The sequence below is a fragment of the Sorex fumeus genome, unplaced genomic scaffold (genome assembly GCF_029834395.1).
Source record: "Sorex fumeus unplaced genomic scaffold, SorFum_2.1 ptg000035l, whole genome shotgun sequence".
Classification (NCBI taxonomy): domain Eukaryota; kingdom Metazoa; phylum Chordata; class Mammalia; order Eulipotyphla; family Soricidae; genus Sorex; species Sorex fumeus.
The window spans coordinates 31,842,685-31,868,129 of NW_026606092.1; the positions used below are offsets into that span (position 1 = coordinate 31,842,685).

General features: G+C 48.9%; 2 protein-coding genes across 4 annotated transcripts in view; one reads left to right on the forward strand and one right to left on the reverse strand.

Annotated features, from left to right (window-relative positions):
• The window catches only part of TMEM163 (transmembrane protein 163), a 233,304-nt gene extending 230,829 nt beyond the window's left edge, over positions 1-2,475 (forward strand). The window contains exons 6-7 of one of the 2 annotated variants that reach the window (XM_056117619.1): positions 284-425; positions 2,235-2,475. In XM_056117619.1, coding sequence (XP_055973594.1) covers positions 284-425; positions 2,235-2,295 — 203 coding nt within the window. In that variant the 3' untranslated portion in view covers positions 2,296-2,475. The remainder of the gene's footprint in view (positions 1-283; positions 426-2,234) is intronic. The other variant, XM_056117618.1, reaches the window with a different exon arrangement.
• A 7,012-nt stretch (positions 2,476-9,487) lies between these two features.
• Positions 9,488-25,445, reverse strand: part of MGAT5 (alpha-1,6-mannosylglycoprotein 6-beta-N-acetylglucosaminyltransferase) — a 318,860-nt gene continuing 302,902 nt past the window's right edge. For both annotated transcript variants that reach the window (XM_056117604.1, XM_056117605.1), the window contains exons 15-17: positions 25,225-25,299; positions 12,584-12,741; positions 9,488-9,723 (exon numbers count right to left, since the gene is read on the reverse strand). In XM_056117604.1, the coding sequence (XP_055973579.1) occupies positions 9,525-9,723; positions 12,584-12,741; positions 25,225-25,299 (432 nt within the window). In that variant the 3' untranslated portion in view covers positions 9,488-9,524. The remainder of the gene's footprint in view (positions 9,724-12,583; positions 12,742-25,224; positions 25,300-25,445) is intronic.

Genomic DNA, 25,445 nt, shown 5'->3' on the forward strand with positions numbered 1-25,445 from the left:
AGCCACATGGCCACAGTGGTAGTGGCCGTCGCTCAGGAGAGCAGTGTTCCTGCCAGCACCTTCTCTGCAACAAGGCCCCTGAGAAAGCTACTGCCCTCTTCCCTGGGCTTAGCATCTCCCCTCTCCTTCCCTCCGCTCTTTTTGTTTTTTCGATGATTCTCAGGGATCACTCCTGGTGGGTCTCGGGAGACCATATTGGGTGCCAGGGATCGAACCTGGGTGGCTGCGTTGTAAGGCAAACTCCCCTTTCTGCTCCAGTCCCCAACTTCGGCTTCTTTTGCAGGGTTTAACTCCCTTGTAGGTGGCGTTATGGGCTTCTCCATTCTCCTGAGCGCAGAGGTGTTCAAGCATAATGCATCAGTCTGGTACCTGGATGGAAGCATCGGAGTGCTCATTGGCCTCACCATATTCGCCTACGGGGTCAAGTAAGTGTCCGCCAGCCCCTCCCCTACCCTGCAGCCAGAAGAGCCATATTTTCCCTCCCTGTAGGTCACCTTTCCTCCTGGTGATCTGCCCAAGTCTGGGAGGGCTCAGGGAACACCTAAGTCCCCTCAGGGTTTAGCTTCTCAGCTGCAAGCACACAAAAGAGGTGAGCTCTCACTTGGGAAGCAGGCCTGGGCTCTTAGTCCCAAGAGATCTTTTACTTCTTTTTTTTTTTCTCTTTGAGTCACACCCAGCGATGCACAGGGGTTACTCCTGGCTCTGCACTCAGGAATCAGTCCTGGAGGTTCTCAGGGGACCATATTGGGATGCTGGGAATCAAACCTGGTTTGGCTGCAAGCAAGGCAAATGCCCTACCCGCTGTCCTATCACTCCAGCCCCAAGATCTCTTTAACTTCTGTTTCCGCAGAGACGTAAGAATACTCTGCATCTCCCTCCCTCCTCGAAGATGTCCCCAACTTCTTTCTTTCTTGTTGGGGTTGTAATGATATTCTGGGTGAGCCCCTGGGTTTAGCTTTGCCTGGGGGAAAACTCTGCTGGCCACGTGTGGGTCCTGTGGGGAGCCTCCAACTGATGAATTCTCATCCTTCAGGATTTTGTTTTCACTTTTTTGTGAAAGGGACTTCTCAGGACAGAGTAGTACAGGGGTGTAGGTGCTTTCCTTTCATGTGACTGACCTCACTGGTCAACCACACATGGTCCCTAGGCACTACTGGGAGCAACCCCTGAGCACAGAGCCAGAAGTGGTCCCTGAGAATGGCTGGATGTGACACAAATTACTCTCTGTCCCCCTTCCAAAGGGACTTATCAGCACAGAAGGGTCACTGAGGAAGCACCTACCTCGTCCTTGATCCTCACGCAGGTAGTGCCCTATAGGTGTGACTGACAACACCCCTGCCTGAGCTGGCATCTTACCTTTGAGAGGCCCATTTCTAACTATTAAGATGCTTTTTTTTCCCCTTAAATTTTTATAAGTGAAACACCTTGAGGTACAGTTGTAGACTTATAAATTTTTGTGCTTGGGTTTCAATTATACAATGATAGAGTACCCATCCCTCCACCAGTGCCCATTCTCCACCACCACAAATCCCAGTATCCCTCCCACCCCCCATCCCTCCCATCCCCCCCCTACCTTTGTGGCAGGGCATTCCCTTTTGTTCTCTCTCCCCTTTTGAGTGCTGTGGTTTGCAAAAGAGACATTGAGTAGCAATCCCACCAGGATGGTTATTAAAAAAAAAAAGAAAAAAAAGGGCACATGAGAATGGGATGAAAAATAAAAGCCTCATTTTGTGGTGAGAATGTAAAATGGTGCAGTCACTGGAAAATGGTAGTCTCGTGGGTTCCTTATACCAGTTAGCTGATGAAAGGATGCATAGGATATGGCCAGGCACTGGAGTGGAGCATTTTTTAGTCAGAAAGAGGACCGTGTACTGATTGGTTTCACAGCACGGGTGAGCCTCAAAAAGTATACCATGAAGCCAGGCATAAAAGGGCACTCACGGAGTGACCCCTTTAGGGGCAATGCCAGACTAGGCAATGGGAGATGAGAAAGAGTCTCTGTCTTCCAGAGAGACTGAAAGTAGACTAGTGGCTGAGGAAAGTGGGAGTGACAGCTGGTCAGCGACAGAGATTTTGTGGAAGTAGACGGCGGTGAGGGCTGTGTGATCTCTGTGCTGACTAAAGACACTCCCTACAGGTGAAGTTCACGGCACGGACATGATGGCGAATGTGCTCCTATCAGGCCCCAGAGTGGCCCTGGGAATGCATTCGGGTGACCTGTTTCCTCTTTGCAGACTCCTCATGGACATGGTGCCCAGGGTGAGGCAGACGCGCCACTACGAGATGTTTGAGTGAGCAGCTGGGCATCGCGTGGACCCCATCAAGATGGCAGGAGGCTCCCACACAGGCAGATGGTGCCAATGTTTAATTGAACATCCAGCTTTTGTTTTTCGTTGTTTTGGGGGACGGTTTATGCTCCTGGGCACGAGGTGTACCCAGTAGGTGGGTCTGCACTGCTCCCCCCGCCTCACTCCCATCAGACACAGTGAACAGCAGGGGAGACTCATTTCCTGTCACCTGACACGAAGTGATGTCTCAGTTTTTGGGAGAGTCTGGATTCCCACGGAGTGAGTGAGAGCACTGTTCTCTGGTACTCCCAGCTGAGACGGATGGACACTGAGCAGACCCACCTCATGGCAAACATAAGGGAAGGTCACCCTTGTGTCCCTGGGATCCCCCGCTTTTCCACACTCAGAATCATCAGTATATATCACCTCCTAATTTCTATCAATGTATTTCATTTGTTTCATAACGTTTTACTAATCCTAAATCTGAACCGATTTGTCCAAAAGGAGACCATTCTATTTTTCAAGTGCTTAGTGATCTACGTAGGAGCTTTGCATGAATGAAGTTAAGCACACGGCCCTTTCTTGTATACCAAGAACCTGAACACACACATAAAAACAGGATTCATTTTTGAGAGATGTGAAACTACACTTTATTTGTAATAAATAATTATATAATCTATTCATATATGCATATATCTATATGCTGTGCTATGTGGTAATGGTACATTACAGTCTGTTAGAGGTGGCTCACTCTGTAAGGAATGTTTTCCATTTCTGTCATGTCGTAGGTATAGACTCCATAAAAACCTCCCCCAACACGCAACGTTCTGTACCTCTGGCACTGTGGCTTGTCCCGGCAAGTGTCTGACCAATAAACACCTTTACCTGTTTTGTATGGTATGTTAAGCTTCTCTTTGAGGACTGTCACCACTGTGGGCAGGTTTTCTGCGCATGTTGCTGAAGAGTGACATGGAAGTGGTCACTTGGGCTGGTGGGGGTTGAGGGGGTAAGGGGAGACTCCAGGCTGTCTTGATGGGCCTTGAGGCCTCTGTAGGAAGACTCAGCAACTGCTCTCAAGTAGGGATTAGGTGCCATGGGAGGGATATTAAGGGATGGCCACCCGCCCCCGCCCCCACCCCCGGTCCTTCAGGCTGACTTCAGGAAGGTGTTGGCTCTAAGGAGGTCACTGATCTTGGTTCTATCTGATGCTTTCAACATCTTTCGAATCCTCCAACAGCATTTGATTGTTCTACAGATCACTCAAGCTACCTTGGGCAAAGGGTCTTGGAAATGTAGGATCAGTGGGATTCACTTGTATTTCTCATTCTATTTCATCTACATGTGGCAACTCAGGGTGGGGACATTTCTAAGAAGCAGCCACCAGGAGTAGGCACTCAGGTTTTTCATGGTACCATTTTTGAGATTTGTGTGTCCGCCAACCCTGAATATACTGTAGCCGTCATAGGGTCTCCACAGGGGGCAGGAGCACCACTGGTTGCAGAGCTGCCAAATGGTGGGCTTCCAGCACCACCTACCGGCCAGGGGCAGCCTTCAAGTCCTCTGGAACATTCTCTCTACCCACATGCTACGAGACCGTGACCCCAGTCAAGAAGTGCTTTTTTTTTGGGGGAGGGGGGCGTTAGGTTCCAGTAGGCCCTCCTAGATAGCATCTTCAGGGCTATCTGACAAGTGCATCCTCCCAAGATTTTAAATAATATATGGTAGCACACAGTTATAACCTTCACCCAGACACAGGGAGAGCAGAAGAGCATTCTCTTTCTGTTCTTAGACTCACCTTCCCGTCAACAGGGTTTGCCAGTGATGAAATGTGGCCAGTTGGGTCCCAGGATTGGGGGACGCAGCCAGACAGCAGCTGAGCTCCATTCTGCATGCATTCTCCCACCCCACCAGCCCCTCCCCGTCCAAATCACTTCCAGTGGTCACACAAGAAAGATTTATTGAAAAATAAAGTTCTCCCTAGTTTTCTCTACAACAGTGGAAAACAAAGCAGTGCTTTCTAGGCCAGTACAGTACATTTGGACAGCGACACCATATTTGCAGAATCCTGCACTACATAACCCCAGAAGTGAACAGTAGAAAACGTTTTATTTTGTTTTTACCAGAAGCTGTTTGAAGACACAGACGCAAACGGTCATTAGCTTAAAGACATCAAGGTTGTGACAGCAACTACAGTAGAAAGGAAGTCACCATCTCCTTTGGCATCGATTGTTCTGCTCTTGTCCTGTTAATACTGGGGCAGGACGGTGAGCAAAATGCTTCCCAAGTTCTCTCCATCTTGGCTTTGGCGGAGGTGGCAGCCGGTGCTAATCCCACAGAGGCTTTTGGCCCTCCAGCTCTGAACCACAACCAGCCCTCCCTCCACAGACAGAGATGTCGACCCGCCCGTGGCCGCAGACGCACACGGCGGCTCAACCAAGCCTTCACCGTGTGGCACCAGCTGAAGGGGTTGGGGATCTTAAGGCTCCACAAAATCTGGGATAGAGTGAAGATGCTTAGAAGAAGGTAAATTCCACTAAATTCTCAGGTCCATAGGAGGGTAACATTGCTGATTTCAGCGGAAGAGAATCTCTCAGTGGAAGAGAACTTGAAGGACACATTGTCACTAGCAAATGTCTCCATATTCCACAGCTGTAGTCCATCCAGAGTCAGGCCAAGGTTGGGGAGGAGAGCACACGCTCACTCTGACAGGACATTAAGAGGCTAATGCCTGCTAAGATTCTTGACTGGCCTGGGGCAAGTGGAGCTTCTCTGGGACCAGGACCGAGAGGAACATGTAGACAGATCGCCAGCCCAGGAGTCTGATCCCTGCAGACAGGGCAGTGGCAGGGTCGCCCTGACCAGCAGGGGACAGCGTGGGGGTTAAGAAGTCCAATGAGCCATCCCTTTATTTTTAAATCATAATAAAAACCCAAACAGAAAAGTCTCTATTATTTTTTAAAGAGGAATACCGCTAAATTTCATTGAACAGGTATAGTAAGTGAGAACTTCGTGTATAGCTCAAAGCGTATAAAGAAAAACCCTGGAACTCTGCTTATTCCTCACCAGTAGTAGAGGGGCAAGGTGCCATTTCATTCAAGTTGACAAATTCTTACAGTCTGTTTCACCTGGGGCTGAAGTCAGGCATATCTTTCAAACCAATCAATGCATTGAGAGATATAGTTTCAAAGAGCAAGCTGGGCTTCAGACTTGAATGTCCTAACTCCGTCATTCCTACAACATTTTATCTGCCTGTAATATATTTTTTATGTAGAAGTTGCTTTTGAACCAACAGGGAGTGAGCTCAGCTGCTCATTTCTCAAAATTTGTGAAATGCTAATAACAATATTTAACATTTACTAGGGCTTACTATAGGTCAGACATTGCTTAACACTGAATGCTCACTAAGACACCCAAGTGCTAAGAATAAGAGCTAGGGCAGTGTTTGCCTGTATCCAGGATTCTACAGCTAACCTGGCCATTTGCTCTAATACCTTGGCTGTCCACTTTTTATTGAAGCCAACGAAAGCAAAAAGAATTTAGTCTTCGCTTTAGGCAAATTCCCACATTCCTCAGTAAACAGTATTCTATTTTTTTTACACCCATCTATTGTTCTACCCGAAGATGCTCTACAGTCCTGTAGAAGTGAATGGGATTTGAAGGAAGCCAATATGGATAAAACTATTTAAAAATAAATACAACAGTCCAGGCTTAGGAGAATAATGTATATGCCAGAGCCTGTCGTTAACAAAATAGAACTTCTTCTTCTTTTTTTTTTTCAAATTGAGAATTTTGGGTCATACAGGAGGGCAGCAATTGTCTCAGTTACCAGCACTGACTAGATCAACTAGGAGAAATGGGGTGGCCTGCCTTGGCCTGGCCAGCACAAACTAAATCACACACCGCGCATGTTTAGCCCACCATGGCACCTTCATGCTTGCATTGCCAGAGGGGTGCTCTGGGCTCTGCTTCCAAAGGGGAAGCTGAGTACTGGCCTTTCCTAAACTCTTTCTTAGCTAAGCGAACAACAAAAAAGGGGGGGGGGGGCTGCGCGGTCTCCCCTTCACGATGCTAACCAGGTCAAGTGTTCCTTGGCCAGTGCTTCTCACTTGCCTTTTGGGGGCCCGATGCCCTTCAGTGCAGCCCCTCTGGGAGGGCCCCAGCCACATGGCACCGAGTGCCTGGGTGGTGGCACAATGGGCACAGTCCCAGAGAGACCCAGAGGCCTGGGTGAGCAGCTGAGGAGGGTGTGGGCAGGTCCGGAGGAAGGCAGCACCCTTCTCCTGGGGTCCTCGGGGTCTTCGGGGCTGGTGGGGGGGGGTCAGGAAGTGTCTGTGCTTGTGTGCTGTGGCCTCAGGGGCCTGGTGTGGCTGACACACAGCCTGAGTGTCTGCAGTAACAATGGGCCAGTTCTTTCTTCCAACTCGAGTCTGTCCTCTCTCAATAGCACTCACACCCCAAAAACCAACCCCAAAGAAAAGGGAAAAGGCACATCAGAGAAAAATAAATACCAAAGAACAGACTCTTCATATTTCTAAACATAGAGCAAATACACACACACACACACACACACACACACACACACACACACACAGAGAGCAAACTACAAGCAGTGACCAAAAGTAAAAAAAATCAACAAAAAACTCCAATCTAAGCAAAAATGCAAAAAGCGGCTCCATTTGTACATGTGCAAATCAAAGTCCATACACAACCCCATGAGGTGTTTACTGGCATTAAAGGATGTATGTACCCCCCTCTGTCCGGGCGTAAAACCGGTTTTTACTCCTGGAAGTGTTCATGTCTCAAAGGATAGCATTTTCTCTTTTAATAAGTTAATTTCTTTTTTCTCTCAAGTGTGAAAAGGACTTAGGATTGCTATGGAGAGGTGAGGGAATTACAGATTTCACTTAGGAAAAGGGCAAAAGGAAAAGACCACGCCAGACTGGCCTCCTGCTCACTGCACAGTAAGACACTGCTCTTGTGGCATGATGATTAAAGAGGTTTTGGGTTCTCTTGAGATCAGCGCTAGAAAACCCAGAAAAGCCCCCTCTCCCCCCACACTGAGAGGTGCCTTTCCCTGGGCATCAGACACAGGGGCACCCTCCCCAATTTCCTCTGCAACCAAGATTATGGGGGGCCTGGCGGCCTTACAGACTGCGCCTGCCCCTCTCAAGAATGCCCCTAGCAACTGGAGTGTGGGTTGGTTTGCAGCCTATTAGGAGTTTGCTCACTTCCCACCAATACTGGACTGAGGGAAGCAGCGGGTATAGGGGTGGGATAAAAAAATGCTGGGGGCAAGGGGGCTGCTGGCCCTGCGGCCCCGGACATGAAGTGGAGAAGGTGCAGAGGCCCTGAGCTCAGGGGCAGCTAGCCGACCATCCCAACGGCTTCCTTGCCTTCTGAGATCCTGTGCTTGTTTCAACAGCTCTGCTATAAGGGCCCCCAGGCCCCACCAGAGGATGGGGATCTAGTTTGCTGCCTCCCACAGCTGGTCCAGGGCCCCCCTGATTTCATCAGCTCTGACAGTTGCCAGACGAGCCCAGGAGAGGGTGGCACCAGCCCAGGTGTGGCAGGCCTGGCTTCTTCGGGGCTGCAGCCCAGGGAGGGGGAAACATTTCCTCAGGGAAGAGGGAAGAGAGGGAAGGCAGGATCCTTCCCCACAGGAAGCTGCCCTCGCCAAACGCACACACATCCTCTCTCTCACACCGGCACCCTTGGGATTGGCACTTGTTGCTGCGCCGGGCAGACTGCTTGGCCAGTCTGGGAGTGACTCCCAGGGCACCCTAAGGTGCGAGGTGACCCTGGCGGTCAAGCTTGACCCCTCCACTCTCTAGGATCAGAGGTACAATTCGCATTAGCCCAGGGGGGCATCGAAGAGCAAAGGCTGCTGCCGCCTGGGTGGCACTTCTGCCCTAGTGAAGTCGAAAAAAGCAGCGGGCAGAGCTGAACTCCTCCACGCTCCCTGCGGGTGTTGCACAGCAAAATTCACTCCTCCTCCAGCCTACTTCCCCAGGACTTGCTCCCGACCTTAACCAATAGTGGGGAAGCACAGGGGGTGTCCGCGGCCCCAGGGCTGGGCACATCATGAGAAGGGAAGAAGGCTCAGGGTGACCAGCCTCGGGAGGCCACGAGCACTCCAGATTCGCAGACACCTGGACACACCACACAGCCACCTTGCTTGTTTGGAGAAGGAGCTGGGTGGCTCACGCGGCGCATCCAGGCACCTGGACACCAGAGGCCGGAGGCGCCTCCAACCTGCCATCTGACTCTTCTTCCCTTTAGAGTATTTGTGCCTGGAGTGATTGTGGGCATCAGACAACCACCCTGTGAGAGCGGCACCTGCACTCTGCCAGCACCCAGGATAGCAGGGCACCCTCCTCCCCGGCCCTGCTCCCTCGGTCCACACAGAATTCACCAAACAGATACCAGGGGTGCCCAGCCTGTGCCCGCTTGTCTGTAGCCCCACTTTGGTGCCAGCATAGGTTTCTCGAGGTCCAGCTTCACCCCTGTCCAAATCCCAGCTTGAAGGCCACCCTCTCACTGGCTAGAAGGGAATGAGACCCCCGCCCCCACCCATCCCCGTCTTGGGGGAAACTTGTTGCTCCGCATTTCGGTGAGGGAGGGCTCTTTCCAGCCTTACATTTCTTCCTAAGGGGGTCCTAAGCAGAAATTAGGGCCCAGGTATGCACCGGGGTGCCGGGGACATGGAGGAATGGGAACTGCGAGGAGCCAGGTCCCCCACCCCCAATTGTCCTCCAGAGTGTCATGACCCCCGTGGCACCCACCAGAGCAGAAGGGAATGTCAGAGTAGAGGTGGACGGTCGGCAATGGGAGAAATCGGGACAACGTGGCTGACCCCTGCGCCCTCCCCTGCTTCCCCTCCCTCCCTCCCAAATAAATAAGTTAATGGGTCTAGGAATGTTCCCATGCACAGTTCTTGCCGATCAGCTCAATCCTGCTGGGCGTGTTTCGGATGGAAATAAATCTTGAGACTCTTCTCCTACCCCCGGAGCAGCTGCCCTGAGAGTCTCCTCCATCACGGCTCCTTGGAACGTAACATTGGAGTTGTGCCAAGGGGAAAAAGTCAGGCTCCCAGGCTGACGCGGCAGAGACTCCGGACGCAGAAGGAGCAACGTCACCTGCCACTACCAAGAAATTCAGGCTCTGGGGAGAGTCCCTGGATGACTCGGAGCCCCCGGCTCTGTCCTGGGCGGAGTGTGGGCGGCCGAGCGGGTGCCGCTATAGACAGTCCTTGCACAGGGCCACCTGGCCCTTGAGGAAGTCCCTGCACGGGCAGATCCTCTGGTGCGTGGGGTGGGCACCCGCACAGCTGAACAGCAGGAGGTCTCCCTGAAACACACAGTGCTTGTTCTTGGGGTCGTACGACGGCACCAGGATGTCCTTGGCCAGCTCAGAGCTCTGGCAGTTCACCTTGTACCTGAAGGGTAGAGAAAGGCCCATGGTTGGAGGAGCAGGGAACCCCTGGGGTCTCCGGCCCCAGCCTCCCGGGGGAAGCAGGCATGAAAGGGCAGCCCTGCCTGCCCTAGTACGCCCCCTCCTCCAGGCAGCCCGGCCCCAGTGGGCAGTGAGGCAGGGAAGTGTGTCCTAATGGGGAAAACAGGGAAATGACTCCAGTCCTGTCCCACAAGGATGGGTTGAAGAGATGATGATATCAGGTCTCCAGGATCCAGGCAGTCCTTGGAACAGAATGAGGGAGAAACACACAACCATCAGCAGAGAGAGCTGGGCTCCAGAGATGTGTTGTGAGCGGCTATGTGTGTGAACGTGTGCAGGAACATATGTGTGCACATGTGAGCACATGTGTGGGCTCATGTGAACATTCATAGGCACATACGTGTGTGGGTGTGGGCACATATACATCCATGGGTGTCAACACGTGTGTACATGTGTGGGCACACGTGTGCATGTATGATGTAGGCATGTGTATGCATGTATATGTGCTCGCACATGCATAAAATGTTGAGGCTACACATGAAAGTTGCTACGGTGGCTCCCAGTGAGGAACGAGTCGGGCAAACACTGAGTTTTATGTTTAACTGTTGAGTTCATGGCTTTAAAAGACATTCTGTGGCAGGGCATTCCCACAGAGGCAGGGTGGGACGGGGAGTTGGGGGGGTTGGAGGGATTCTGGGATCCGTGGTGGTGGAAAATGGGCACTGGTGGGGGGATGGGTACTTAATCACTCTATAATTGAAACCCAAGCACAAAAATTTGTAAGTCTACAACTGTACCTCATGGTGTTTCACTCATAAAAATTAAGAAAAAAAAAAACACATTCTGTGCTCCCAGTCTGCTGTTAGAAAGTGTGGACGGTTGGAGTGACAGCACATTGGGTAGGGCATTTGCCTTGCATGTGGCCAACCCAGTTCGATTCCCAGCATCCCATATGGTCCCCTGAGCACCGCCAGGAGTAATTCCTGAGTACAGAGCTAGGAGTAACCCCTTTGCAACGCCAGGTATAACCCAAAAAGCCGAAAAAAAAAAGTGGGGATGGTGTCGCCCCCAACCCCTCTGCGGGAGGGAATAAGTGACCTTGTCTCCAGTGGGGCCCTGGGTTTCGGATGCCCCGAGTGGGACTCCTGTACCTCTGCCATCATTGCCCCACAGCTAGCCTGCAACCTGGAGGTCTCTGGGCTTCTGCTTCCCCAGGCCACAGCCCCTGTCTGGGGAAAAGAACAACCCAATGCGGTTCCCAGAAGTCTCTTTGCCAAAAGAAGAGCTGATGACTGTCTCACTGTGCCCAGGAGCTAGAGTCCCACCCGCCAGTTCCCCCAGATTAAGGTCTCGTCAAGTGTCAGTCTGTTGCTCCCTGCCAGGTGGGAAGCAGTTGAAAGGGTCAGCCAGACCTGGGTCAAAGCCCTGGTTTCTTCTCTTTGAGCTGTGTGACCCTGGTCAAATGTCTCAGCTCTTCTATTCTCCAATTCCTTTCCTGTGAAGCGGATATATATATGTATTTATATATATATATACATACATGGATTTGGTGTGAGTATAACAATTATTAAATTCATATTCGAAGATAACTTGACAGAACTGAGCTCTGGATAAGTGCTTAATTGTTCATTATTATTATTATTATTATTATTATTATTATTATTATCTTCCCAAGCAGTGCTCAAGAGATTCAGGGGTCCCGCTGGTGATTCCTTTCCAACCAGGCTGCTGGGTCCATGCCGGGGTCACTGAGGAGGTGATGTTGCCCAGACAGTGTGGTGCTGAGGGTACACACACCACTCCAAAATTGTGTGGGCACTTCCAGGGTTGCACCCAAAGATGTCCAGGAGACCACATGGTGCCAGGAAGCAAACTCAGGCTGGTCAAATGTTCCCTCACACAGCCCTGAGTGCTGTGCTAGCTTCCAGTCCTATGGTCATTATTATTACAATCGTCATGTGGTCACCCCACCACCCTACAGTCAGAGGCACAATGGGCTCCAACTCTCTATGTGAATTTATATCTATTCTCAAGACTTAGGGAGAGGATCAGGCAGGGACACTCAAGCTTTCCTGCTGTCTCTGGACAAGTCCCAAATATTGGGACAAAGCATCCACCCTTCTCCCCTTATCTTCTCCCAGGGAGCCTACTAACTGACTGGCCCTGCCTGCCTTTGCTCCTGTGATTCTGAGGCCGCCAGCCTGCAACTCTTATCTTGTTCTCACGGTTGCCAGGGAGTTGTGTGATATCTCTGTGTGCCGATAGATGCACAGTGGATACCCATTAGCTTCATAGGGGTGAACATTTTGCCCGAAGGACAAATACTGAGTCAGGTTGTATATCTGAAATGAATATGAATGTAGTCACTGTCACTGTCATTGTCATCCCATCGTTCATCGATTTCCTCGAGCGGCCCAGTAACGTCTCCATTTTGAGACTTGTTGTTACTGTGTTTGGCATATCGAATATGTCACGGGTAGCTTGCCAGGCTTTGCTGTGCGAGCGAGATACTCTCGGTAGCTTGCTGGGCTCTCCAAGAGGGGTAGAGGAATCGAACCCCGGTTGGTCGGATTGGCCACATGGAAGGCAAATGCCCTACCCACTGTGCTATCACTCCAGTGTCAGTTATATCTCAATAAATGTAAAAAGAAACTGCATCTATAAAATTGAAATAAAACAGGGCATTTTCTGGGGGAGGCAGGCCAACCTATCACCTGCTTCTTGTCTGTGTTCCCCAACAGCCCGTACTTCTGGGCACCTGAGTCCCCTTCAGCCCATCTTGAGCCTGGATGGACTAGAAGCACCACCCCTGCCACCTCCCTCCCCCCCACCCCCGCACTCACTTGAGCATGTCCTTGTCCTTGTTGAGGTGCTGGAAGAAAGAGGGCTCGCAGATGAGCTGGTGCTCTTGGCATACCTGCTTGCACGACTGCCCGGGCTGTGCCAGCTGCACCTGCAAGGCGCTGAGGGGCGGCCACATCACCTGCCCATGGCAGAAGTCCTGTAATGACAATGACAAGGATGCCATCAGCCCTGGCATGTTGGGGGATATAAGACGGGCCCTGCACAGGCTGCCCTTGTCTCTGTGATGGGCATCACGGTGCAGAGAGAGAGAGAGAGACCAGGAAGTCAAAGAGTGGGGAGCTTGGCTCTGGGCTGGGTGCATTGTTTGTTCTTTCTCCTCAAAGAACTTAGGGACAGCAGTTCCCAGGTGCTGCTTCCCTCTATCCAGGTGGGTGCCACTCCCACCCGGGGTTGGAGCATCAGTGGTCAGCCCAACTATGCACAGACCATTCATTCTGGCTGCTACCAATATGTCCTACTCATGGTCTACATGAAGGCCCGAACCCAGGCCCACCCTCACCAACCATCCCCATGATGTGTGTGGTGCTCATCGAATTGGACAGTCACCCTGTGGCCACCAGCTTTTTCCACCTCAACATGGGGTGGGGATTACGATCCTTCTCCCAATGCAGGGAGTGAGAGGTGTGCTTGGAAGAGGGGAAGGGAATGGAACACTGCTGGAAGAAGCGACGGACAGCACAAGGGTGAAAGTGCTTGTGCTGCATATGGCCAACCCCAATCTGATCCCCGGCACTGTTTGATCCCCAGCACTGTTCAGGGTCCTCTGAGTACCACCAGCAGGAAACCCTGAATACACCGCCATAGCCAGAATTAAGGCCTGAGCACAGCTGGTCGTGACCCCCAAATGCGACTATGTCATGTGTCTAATGAAAAACAGAGGCATCACAAAGGAGCTTTAAGGCCTAAAGCTCTAACCAGACAACCAACATCTTAAGAGAGAACATGAAAATCCAGCCATACCTGCTACATGGCTCATATTCAGCAAACAGAGCCCTGACCTTATTTCACCTTTCTCCTCATATCTGACCCAAACACGCATTAGCTCACATTATTAGAAGTGCATCATATGTACAAGTAGGCATGTAGGCATTAAATGCAGAGGCAACCTTAGTAGCACCCCAAATGTGCTCCCCAAGCCCCTTAGCCACATTCCTCCCCTGAATAACGTCACTCCTTAAGAAGCCTCATTCCCAAACCTAGCGTGACTCTCTGCCAGGAGGACCTGCACTGACACTGGCTCTTCAGTGAAGCTCTCTACTCTTAACCCACATTGTTTGTTCTTTTCCCTCAAAGAACTTAGGGACAGCAGTTCCCAGGTGCTGCTTCCCTCTATCCAGGCGGGTGCCACTCCTACTCGGGGTTGGAGCATCCGTGGTCAGCCCAACTATGCACAGGCCATTCATTCTGGCTGCTACCAATACGTCCTACTCATGGTCTTCAGGGAAGGCCCGAACCCGGGCTCACCTTCACCAACCATCCCCATGATGTGTGTGGTGCTCATCGAATTGGACAGTTACCTATGATGACACCTGTGTGCACTCTTCCTTATTCCTCTTATGACCTGGGCCATCCCCTGTGATTTTGCTGCTTGGTCTGGTCCACCAGAGTCACAGCCTGGGATGCTCTGGAACCTTGTGGTGTCAGGCATGGAACTCAGGGCTCACACATGTCATGCTTCTGCTCTACCAGTTGACCTAGTTGAGGCTCTGTGAGGGCCTTCAACTGGCATCTTTAAGAGAATAGACCACGAGGTCCTGGGCTTGGCTGGGGTGCAGTGCTTGCTGAAAATAGTGGATGCCACACTAAATCAGCACTGAGAGAAGGAAAACCCAAAACAAACCACTCAGAACTTTCCCTTTTTATTGAATAACAAAATACATGCCCGTTCCACCCCCTCCCCACCATGGACCTAAGGTTAATGTTACCCTCCTCTACCCCCATGGCACTCCAGCATCCCAGAGGGGTGGGTAATGCCCACTTTGGGGACACTGACCTAGCACCTGATTTCTTAAAATGTGGATCATGACTCTACATAGGATCATGTAACTGAATGTGGGAGTCACAATAAATCTTAAACATTCATTTAAAAATAAAATTCTTGGATTGGAGAGCTCTAGAACAGCTTTTAAGGTGGCTGACCCTGGTGGCTGACTCCCTGGGTACCACTGGGAGTCACCCCTGAGGACTGAGCCTGGAGGAGTCCCCAGACACTGGAAGGTATGAGCCCCTCTCTGCCGGGTACCGAGAAGCAAAGGGAATGTGGCTACAAAGAGTGGGTCAACTCTCCACATGCTTGGATGACCTCACCCAAGAGGGGACGAGCCTCACCCAAGATGGGATGAACCTCACTCGAAAGCAGGCCAGCAGGAAAACCCAAGTACGTGGGAACCCGTGACTGAGTCCACTCGGATCCTCCCAGCCCCCAATTTTTCCAGTAGCTTGGCAGTCACACCCACAAACTGCCCCCAGTGCCATGTAATCTCATCAAAGGCCAAAACCCAGAGACTATAAACTAAAGCTGCAGAATTTCATGGAGCACACATGACCGCATTTGTGGCCGCACAACATCTTATACTTTACTCGACTTATTTATCAAAAGCATCACAGGGTTTCTAACATACTTGCTTGTATTCTCTTATATTTGGGCTTAAATGGCTCCAGAATGAAATACAATAACCCTCGCACACTAGGCACTTATTATTGTGAGAAGATGCTCAGTGGTTGGATTGCTGTTTGAATATTATAGTAATGAATTATTGTGAACTACTTTTATGAAGAGCAGGTCAGGGCCGCACCCTGGAGGGGTGTTTTTTAGGGGGTGCGAGGAGGGGCTTGTGATTTTAGTACCTTCAGCAAATCAAAGCAAGACAAAAAAGTGGACCCCAGGCTCCAAGGGCAGCTGGTACCCCCTGCTTCTTTCTTTAACCAGCTGTGATCCTTGGGGCAAGAGTCATAGGATTCTGAAGCCTAAAAATAAAATGCAGACAGGGGAGCTGAAAGCTGGCTCAGGGGGTCAAGAACTTGGCTTCCACATGTGAGGCCCAGAGCCTGACCATCTGGGCATCGGCCAGCACCTAGTACCATGCAGTCTTGACCTCTGGCATCGTGCATGACCTCTGGCCTCCAGGTGGTCAGATGTGGGAGAGCACCATCACTGCTCAGCTCTATGACTCGGGTGTCATCCCTGCAGGCAGCAGGGTGACCGGCAATCATGCTGAATGTTCACTGGAACTGGGAAGAGGGGGTGCCTGGTGACTACACTGCAGTGTGCTAACATTTAGTAAACTAAATGTGCAGTGTCGGGGCTGGAGTGATAGAACAGTGGGTAGGGCCTTTGCCTTGCAAGCGGCCAGTATCGGTTCGATTCCCAGCATCCCATCTGGTCCCCCGAGCGCTGCCAGGAGTAATTTCTGAGTGCATGAGCCAGGAGTAACCCCCGTGCATTGCCAGGTGTGACCCAAAAGGAAAAATAAATAAACAAATGTGCAGTGCCACAGCCCACGTGGTGTGAGCCCATTGCCACCAACAGAGGGAAATCCAATACACGACCACAGAGTTGAGGACAGTGATAATGACGCTGCTGACCTCGGTTCCTGCTTCCCTCTCCCTCCTTCCCAAGGCAGCCCCACGTGCACACTGATTTCTCAATACTCAGTACTGTGTCCAAATTCGCCCCACTGAAGGACTGGTCACCAACAAGGAAGGCACAGATGTGTGTCCCCACCTCACATGGCTCTGTAAGCAGGGGGGCTGACTCAGTGCCCCCCCCAAAAAAAACCCCGGTGGTGAATAAAAAGAAACCTTTGTCTCAAAAGGTCAGGTGACCTAGGACTTGAAGGACTAAGAGATGTCAGGGATCAAGCCAGAATCAGCTACATGCATGCAATGTTACTCTCTGGCCCCTAAGAATTCTTTAAGAGCAAGCTAAAAACTTACACAATCTATTAATATAACAGGAAAGAAATTTTATATACAGTATATACCATAGCCTACTGGGACTCGAAGGCGGAAGATTCTAGAAGCAACTCTTAACTCAGAGATGAATAGGAACAGGTCAGAATGCTTAAATATATCAGGTTCCCTATCTGAGCTTCTCTATTTGAGTTGCTTTTTTCCCCATCATGTGAGGCCGGCTTCTAAACTGTGGAGTAATCCTCCTGATACTTCAGATAGAAAAGGGACCTAAGTAAAGGGTACTAGGAGGGCCTGCTTGGGATGGGAGATGCGGACTAAAAGTAGACCACAGACGGAACATGATGGCCACTTAATACCTCTACTGCAAACCACAACAGCCAAAAGGAGAGAGAGAGAGAGAGAGAGAGAGAGAGAGAGAGAGAGAGAGAGAGAGAGAGAGAGAGAGAGAGAGAGAGAGCGCGAGAGCAAAAGGAGGGGATGGGGTGGGGGTGGCAGGAGGGATGCTAGGACCACTAATAGTTGAAAATGGGCACTGGTGGAGGGATGGGTACTCAATCATTGTATAGCTGAAACACAAGCACCAAAGTTTGTAAGTCTGTAACTGTACCTCACGCTGCTGATTTACTAATAAAAAAATTTAAAAATATATATCAGGTTCCAACCTAATCTTTGGAAAGTGATGGTGGAGGGAGGATAGGCAGGGCAGGGTACCCTCAGGGACACACCAGCGCTGATCTGACTCCTGAGACTCAGGATTATCTTGAGCCTGGTGTGACCCATGAACTTGCTGAGACCAGGGAAGCGCAGAGACTGGTTTGGCTGCTGTGGCCGAAGACACAGTGCCACACAAGTGCATGCACAGACACCAACAGGAACCCAGCACTTCCCGGGGCCCAACGCCACTGGCAGCTGGAGACTTGCTGATGGCTGTCACATCGGAAGACCAGTGCAGACTGCGCACCACTGCCAAGCAGGTGACGGATACTTGGCAAAGAGGTTGCTTTTCCTGTCATCTGCTCCAATGCCTGGCCTGAATGTGGGAGTCACGATGAATCTTAAGAATCCATTTTAAAATAAACTTGGACTGGAGAGCTCTAGCACTGCTTTTAAGGGCAGCAGTAACCTCAGGTACAAGGGTGGGAAGGTACATTTTTTGTTGTTCAATAAAAAAAGGAAAGCTCTGAGTGGCTTGGTTTGGTTTTTCCTGCTCTCAGTGTTGACTTAGTGTGGCATCCACTATTTCCAGCATTGTAAATGGTGGAGCAATGTCAGGCAGCTTTCCTTATAGTTCTTTTCCTTTTTGTTTATTTTTGGGGGTAAAGCCTCCCAAGAGATGCTCAAGAAGCTTGGGGGCCACTCCTGGCGATTCTTGGCAAACTGAGCTGATTGTTCAATGCAGGGGCCCAGGAATGCAATGCTGCTCATGCTCTTGGGGCAAGGGATTACCTGGGTCACCCTGGCAGTAGTTAGAGGCTGCCAGGGACACACCTGGAGATACACAGGGGACCCAGTTATGTCAGGGATCAAACCAGTATCAGCTACATGCATGCAATGTTCCTCTCTGGCCCCTAATAATTCTTTAAGAGCAATCTAATAATTTACACAATCTACTAATATAACAGGAAAGAAATTTTATATACAGTATATACCATTACTGTTGTTACTGTGTCTGGCATATCGAATACTCTCGGTAGCTTGCCGGGCATAGACTATTGGGACTAAGCATTATTTAGAGGGGTCCTTAATTTAAAAAAATACAGTGTGAAAACAATATCAAGAATAAAATATTAAGAATATTAAGAGGAGAGAAGTAACTCTTGGGGAGGATGAGGTTAACCATCAAAAAAGATTTCCAGGAAAATTAGGTCTTTTGAACTGGATTTTGTAGTCTGAATAGGAGTTGTTTGATCCTTACTAACACGTTCCTATACATAGTATTAGTATCCAATAAAGAACTATTAAGCTGAATGAAATGCTTTTGGCATCCTGTGGCTTTGATATTAGTAAAAGTAGAAAATGATGGTATTCTAATCCAGAGAGGCTGCTACACAGTTAGAAGGAGACACTAACAGTCATTTCCAACCTGGTTAACAAGCCCACTTGGCAACCAAAACATCTGCAACTCTCTCTAATAATCCAATCAATTGCCTATTTCCCTAAATTTGCCTCACTACTCTCAGATTTTCATGCTGTAATAGTAAAAAGAAAAGCTGGTTTATTACATTTATGAGCAAGAGCAAAGTTGTGAACGAATGAACACAACATGGTATGTTGAAGAGAAAACACTGACTCTGGTGAAGGCAGAGAAACAGTGGCCAATGTTATTTGCAAAAATATCAAGAGAGTGAGAAAAGCCTGGGGTGAGCGAGTGAGGTGGTGGCTGTAAGGGGTCATTATCCCTCAGGACAGCAGTCAGCAGGGCAGGGACTGGCTCGCTCTCACCTCTCTGGCAATACACAGTGAGATCTTTTTCACAATCCCTCCTTTCCCATTCAATACCAACCAAACCAGGAACAAGTTCCTTGCCAATGCTGTGTCGGTTGCAAAGACATTTCTTTAGAAACTCAGAAACCTTTTTCCAAGAGGGCCATGAAAATGTGATCTGAGTCAGGTCTGCAGGTGGAAACTAAAAGGAAGGTCAAGGGAATTTGCCAAACAGAGAGGATGATGGCATATTCCAGGTCATGAAAGTTTGGGCATGGGTCCCTATTCAGTCAGTTATTTTTGGGAACCCCAGAGCCCAGCACACTCTAATATCAGGTTCCATAAATGTGGACTCATGATTTCTGTTCCCACTGATATCCACCAGTCCCAGTCTGTGCTGCCTTCAGAAGGGAGGGATCCCTATCCAGGGGCACCCCTACAATGACTTCCAGCAGGGGGTGTAAATCAGTTTCCATGGGGCAGCAGAGAAGGGTAAGGCTGAGCTTTTGGATCTGATCGCCATGGATGGTCCCTACACATGCATGTCACTGAGTCATTAAAGTCCTCCTTGAAGAAGGCAAATATAAACCTCCCACAGTCCATATTCTGCCAAAACTACCCAGGGGAACCAAATCACAAATGCACATATATGCCAATTTCAGAGCAAGCCAAGAGGTCCACTGATCATCAGCAGGTAAGCTGTGATATACCCATACCATGGAATAGTACAAAAAATAATCTAAGTACTGATAAATGCTACAATGTATTGAATAATCCTTAAAAACTTGAGCCTAGATAAAAGAAGTCAGAACTCTGCAGCCAAGGTGAGGATGCAGGCAAAGAAAACAGAGATAGTTTTGAGGTTTTGCAGGGCCAGAGAGCCAAGATGACTCACACAATCTTTCTGACATGATGGGAATGTTATAAAAATAACTTTGTAGTGGTAAAGACCTGACTCTATCAATAAATGCCACCTTGCATGGAGTGAATTTTATAGTCTGTAATAAAATCATTCAAGAAACACGCCTTGGGGCCAGAAATAGCACACAGACTAGGGTCCTCAACATCTTGCTGACCACAGGGGTTAAGCCTTGTATCTTGCTGACTCCGGTTAGAATCTCCAGCATCACTTAGGGTCTCCCCAGCTCTGCCAGGGGTCACTTCTCAGCACAGAGCCAGGAACAGTCCCTAAACACTGCTGGTAAGGCTATAAAAACCAGAAACTAAAAAGTCACCGCACCCCAAATCATACCCTGGCTGGCTTCTGTTCTCCTGTAGCAATAATTAGCAAAGAATTTCAGAATTAGCACCTGTTCACTTGATCCTGGCAACTGTTCTTAGTATGTGTCAACCTGTCGATTCCTTCATCACTTCTATTCTCCGGATTACTCTCATTGCACAGAAAAGGCACTGGAATAGAGAGCAGAAAACCTACCCAAGGTCACAGGGCGACACAGGATGTGAACCCAGGGAGTCAGACTTCAGGGTCCAGTGCTTAATCATTACCCGCCCAGTCTCTCAGTAGTGAGGAATGACAAGGTCAACAGCAGCTACTGGTTTTCAAAAGGCCAAACATTCCTCTAAACTAGTACCAACATTCTTCCCTTTCAATTGTTTATGCTCTTTCTCTACAACCTGTCACCTTCAGCATTCCCACCCAGCCCAGAGTCAGAGTTTCTGGGTCACTTCCAGCTGGTCCTTGCTCCGAGCATCCTCCCCAGACAACTCAAGATGGGCTCAGAAAGCCAGATTCCCCAGTGGCTGAAGCTGATGCCACAGCAACTCTCAGTTAACTCAGATTCCTCCAAATCTCCAGAACACTTTGCACAAACATCACACAATTCTGCAAAATGGCACGAGCCCAATCATTCTGCCCATTTACTGGATCTTGACAGGAACCAGGAAATAGGGGCCACAAGTCTTTTGAAAAACCAATCTGAGCATTATCATGCTTTCAAATAAACCAGCTGACCTGAGACAAATATCTCCTTCTTCCCGAAGGAAGGCAGACCTGGACACGCTCAGGTTGGGGCAGAAATGTACTCCTGATTGTACATTACAAGGCATTTCATCTGGGCACCGCCAGCCCTGCTGCTAGAGAGAGCACCTTTCTTAGAGAGCTGACTTCCAACCATGTGCAACCCAAACCAACGTTTTTAGTATAGTGAAAGGAGTGGGCGTGTGCCATGAAAGGGGAACAGCAGATGTCTTTCCTAATGCCAGGCTTCTTTCCCGTGGGTGCACATGCCCGGGGCTGGCTGAGTATGACGTAGATTCCTTGCTGTCAACTGCTCAACTTTACACTGATGCCTGGGGCTGTCTTAATTGCTGTCAAGTGGCTTCTTCAGCCTCCAGCAGCCTTGGGTGAGGATGATGCAACTTTGAAAGGTTGTGGGATAAAAGCTTCCTCTCTCCCCCACCCCCCCAAGATCACACAGAGGACTACGAAGACAAAGATCAATCTAATTAGAGCTGCTTCGCTCCTGCTCCTCCACCACGGGGATGAGCCGGAGTTTAATCGCCTCCTCGAAGCTTGAGGCTTTCCTGCTCAGACCACAAAAGCTCTTTCTCCAGCCTTACTGCTCTTTGAAGATCTCACTGCAAAAATAACGAACACCCGGAGTTTTAAATTACTGGCCCTGAAGCGGAAGGAGAAGAAGAACTAATCTTTGAACCAACAGGGTCCTGGCTCCCTATCCTTCTGCTAGAGTTGGGTTTCAGCAAAGCCCTCCGTAGAGACCAGGGCTTGTCTCAAAATGGTCCCTGTTACTGCGTATTTAGAGCACTGGGAGAATGCCAGTATGAAACATGGTAAACACAAGATTCCTGTCCTGGTATTCCTCGGATCTCATAGCATCTCAGATCTCGCTATTCTGAGAGCATTCTGTATGCTTTCGCTGAGGCTTCATCATTTTTTTTTTAATATTCTAGCTTATCCTCCAGTCGCATTTCCCATGCCATCTACTCCTCTCCTTGGTCATAATTAAATTTCCTGTAATTCATCATGACCTCTCTCTTTTTCAAACTCGGGCCTTTGAACATCCATATGTCCAGTCTCCCCTTACCCCCCTAAGTTTGCCCTCGGGACTCCTCTCCTGCAATACACTTCAGACATTCACTTCTCTCCTCTCTAAGTCCTCTGCTGTGGCTAAATATACAACCCTACAGCATCACATCACAGCCTGGAAGTACAGCGACATCTGCCTTGGACTTAGGATACTTCTCAGCCAACTTGAAGCCACCTGAGGTCATGTCTGCTCCTCTGACTCTCCGTCTCCATCCCTGACTTCCATCACATTCCAGTGACAAATATTTACCGTGAATACCTAAATAGCAGACCCAAAATCCAGCTCTGGATTTCTATAAATGACTCAAATCTGCAGAAAAGTCTATACTCAAGAGGCAGAGCTACAAGGTAGTTTTATGTGCATGCTTTTAGGGACATGTTTTCCAAATCATAAGGTCTAAGATAAGTTTTCTGGTCCCAGGTACGCATGACTAAAAATACACACACTCAGTCACCCTCCCATTCATTTACGCATTCCTTCCACTAGAAGTTACTGTATATCTGTGTACCAAGAAGGGGACCAGACACAGAGGTTCAGAAGAGGCTGGGATTGGCCCTACAGTAGCAAGCGTGCAGCCAGGTCTATTCAGAGAAAGAGACCTTTCTGTTTGAAAGGAAACTGAACAGAGAACAGGACTAATGAGAACTTTTAAGGACTGGCTAGGATTCAAGCATCTTAGGATGAGGAAACACGTAAAACTCAACTCCACTTGGTAAAGAATTTTTGTAATTGTGGTAGTGCGTCACCCACCACTTCCTCAGAAGAAGTGGGAACTGGAAAAGAGAAATGGGATCCAGAAGCAGCCTGAGAGATCCCAGTAAACTCTCTGGTGACCTCCCCATCTGAATGAGGATGTTTGAAACCCCAGGGTTAGAGGAGGCCTCTGAAGTTCCTGTCTGTACCATCAGGAAGGGCTGGCAGCTCCCAGAGCCAGAGGTGAATGGGAGATGAACCCTAAGGCCATGACGTTAGCTGCATCCCCATCCAGGCCCAGTTATAAAACCCCATTCCATCACTCATGAGCCCTGCATGAGGGCGAAGATCTGTTCTCCCTCTCCAGAAAGTGGGACTATTACCACCACCTCCCAGCATCCCAGTGGGGCTGCACTATGATGGACTTGGTACACGTTGATTTAGTTTACTAGGAAATGGCACAGGAATGAGTATATTGACCAAGATTGAACCAGGTAATTGAAATGTTTAGTCTCGTGGTAAAATCTGATGAAGAACACATATACATCATCTCATGATTAAATAGTTATGGAAGAATATAATACAATTATGTAATTTACATGATAGTAACATATTAGCTAATCATCTGCACAGAAAGTCTATGCAATTTCGTGGATAACTCCTTCAGAACTGTGACTTGAAGCAAAAACTGTAGACAACAAAAGCAGGACTCCGGATGATGTCAGTTTCATTCAGCATTAAAGGGATTTGTTATTTTCTCATGAGCTCTAAGGTGACTTGATCCTGGACCACACAAAGGCCATGTTACTAAAGGGCCTTTGTTATGGGTTTGCATTTCTCATACCCTCTGTGCCAGCCCTGCTCTAACACTGATGCAGACATTAGCTCATGGATTCTTAAAAGGTAAAGGTAAAGGCCCTCCCGTTGATCAACGATTTGCTCGAGCGGGCCCAGTAACGTCTGCATTGGAGACTTTGTTGTTACTGTGTCTGGCATATCGAATACTCTCGATAGCTTGCCGGGCTCTCTGAGAGGGGCGGAGGAATCGAACTCGGGTTGGCCATGTTGGCCGCGTGCAAGGCAAACGCCCTACCCGCTGTGCTAGCTTTATCATATCCAATTATTCCCCTTGTATTGCAGGGAAGGAAACTAAGGCACAAGAGGCTTGTCATGCCAAAGCTGAATAACTAGAAAGTCAAAGTGGCTGAACCCAAGAGGCTGGGCTGCAGTCTGTCCTCTGGCCATTCACAACACCCCCCCCCCCCCCCCCCCCGTCATTCCTACCACCTTAGTCTCTCCCCTTCCAACAGTGACGCAGGATGGTCCTCTCATCACCTGTCTGTCGCCTCAAATCTCTTTGAAAATGATCTTGGACCTACAATCTATCCTACTTAAAATTTCAACACACTTTTTCTATTTTTGGCCTCCACAAGCCCCTTCCCTTGTTATGTAAAGGTCTCTTGATCACCCTAAAATGCTCTACTTTGCTGTTTGAGAGGAGTCACTTATTTCTGGTCACCAGGTTATGTGCCCTCCCCACAGGAGTTCTGCCTAACTCTCATTCCATATTGCTTTTGAAAGTCTGTAGCACTGTAGCACTGTCCTCCCGTTGTTCATTGATTTGCTCAAGCAGGCACCAGTAACAGCTCACAACAAATTGTGAGATTTGTTGTTACTGCTTTTGGCATATTGAATGCCAGGCTTTGCTGTGCGGGCAAGATACTCTCGATAGCTTGTTGGGCTCTTGGAGACGGGCAGAGGGATCGAACCCGGGTTGGCCACTTGCAAGGCAAACGTCCTTCCCACTGTGCTATCTATCCCTCCAGCCCTTTGAAAGTCTAAGGAATTGAAATGTTATAAAAAGACAGCAATGGCATTCTTGGTCTTTACTTCTGTAAATACAAGGCATAGTTTCAGACTCTGTTGAGGCCTGGGGCTCCTGGAATCTTCTGTGTCCTACTTTTATCTATTTTGCATACTTACGTTTCAAGTAAAGTTGTCATTGAAAAGGATTAATTTAAAGGTTTTTGAAAAATATTAAAGGTGTTTGAAAGTCATCAAAATGTTCCAACGCATTTGCAATTGGTGAATTTGTATTTAAGAAATGCTTGAAACTACTGGTTTCAGTTGTCACCTTTCCTAGGGTCAGAAGTGAAGAACAGAAAATCAGAGCATGGTTTCTGTTACCCTCTGCACCCAGAGATTAGAAGGGTTCATTCAAGGCATAGATCTGATTCTCAAGGAGATTTTCATCTTGGTTATCTGTATTTCCTGTTGTAAATTTTCGTTTGAACTTCCACCTCCATGGGGGGAAAAATCCTCATCACACTGAATCCCTTGAGTGACCATGAGAAATGCATGCTTTAGAATTCTAATGAACCATAACCCAACCTCTGGAGTCTTTCAAAGCAGGAAAATAATAATAGAAATACAGTGAGCTTTTAACTGCTCATAGGTACCTTGAATGTAACAGAAAGTACACATAGCAGAGACACAGGATTTGGAGGAAGGAATCTCACCTGTTTTTCAATGAAAGCATTGATTCTCTGTAGCATTCCCTCACATGTAAATTCATATGGCATATAGGGCTCAATCTGTGGGAACAGAACACAGTATCATGAAAGAGGAAGACACAGGATATGCGACCCTTAAAAAGTCCTCTATAATGCATACATCAACCAAGATATCAACACCAATAGGCAACCTCATAAAGGATGAATTCTATGAACTTGGAAGCCAA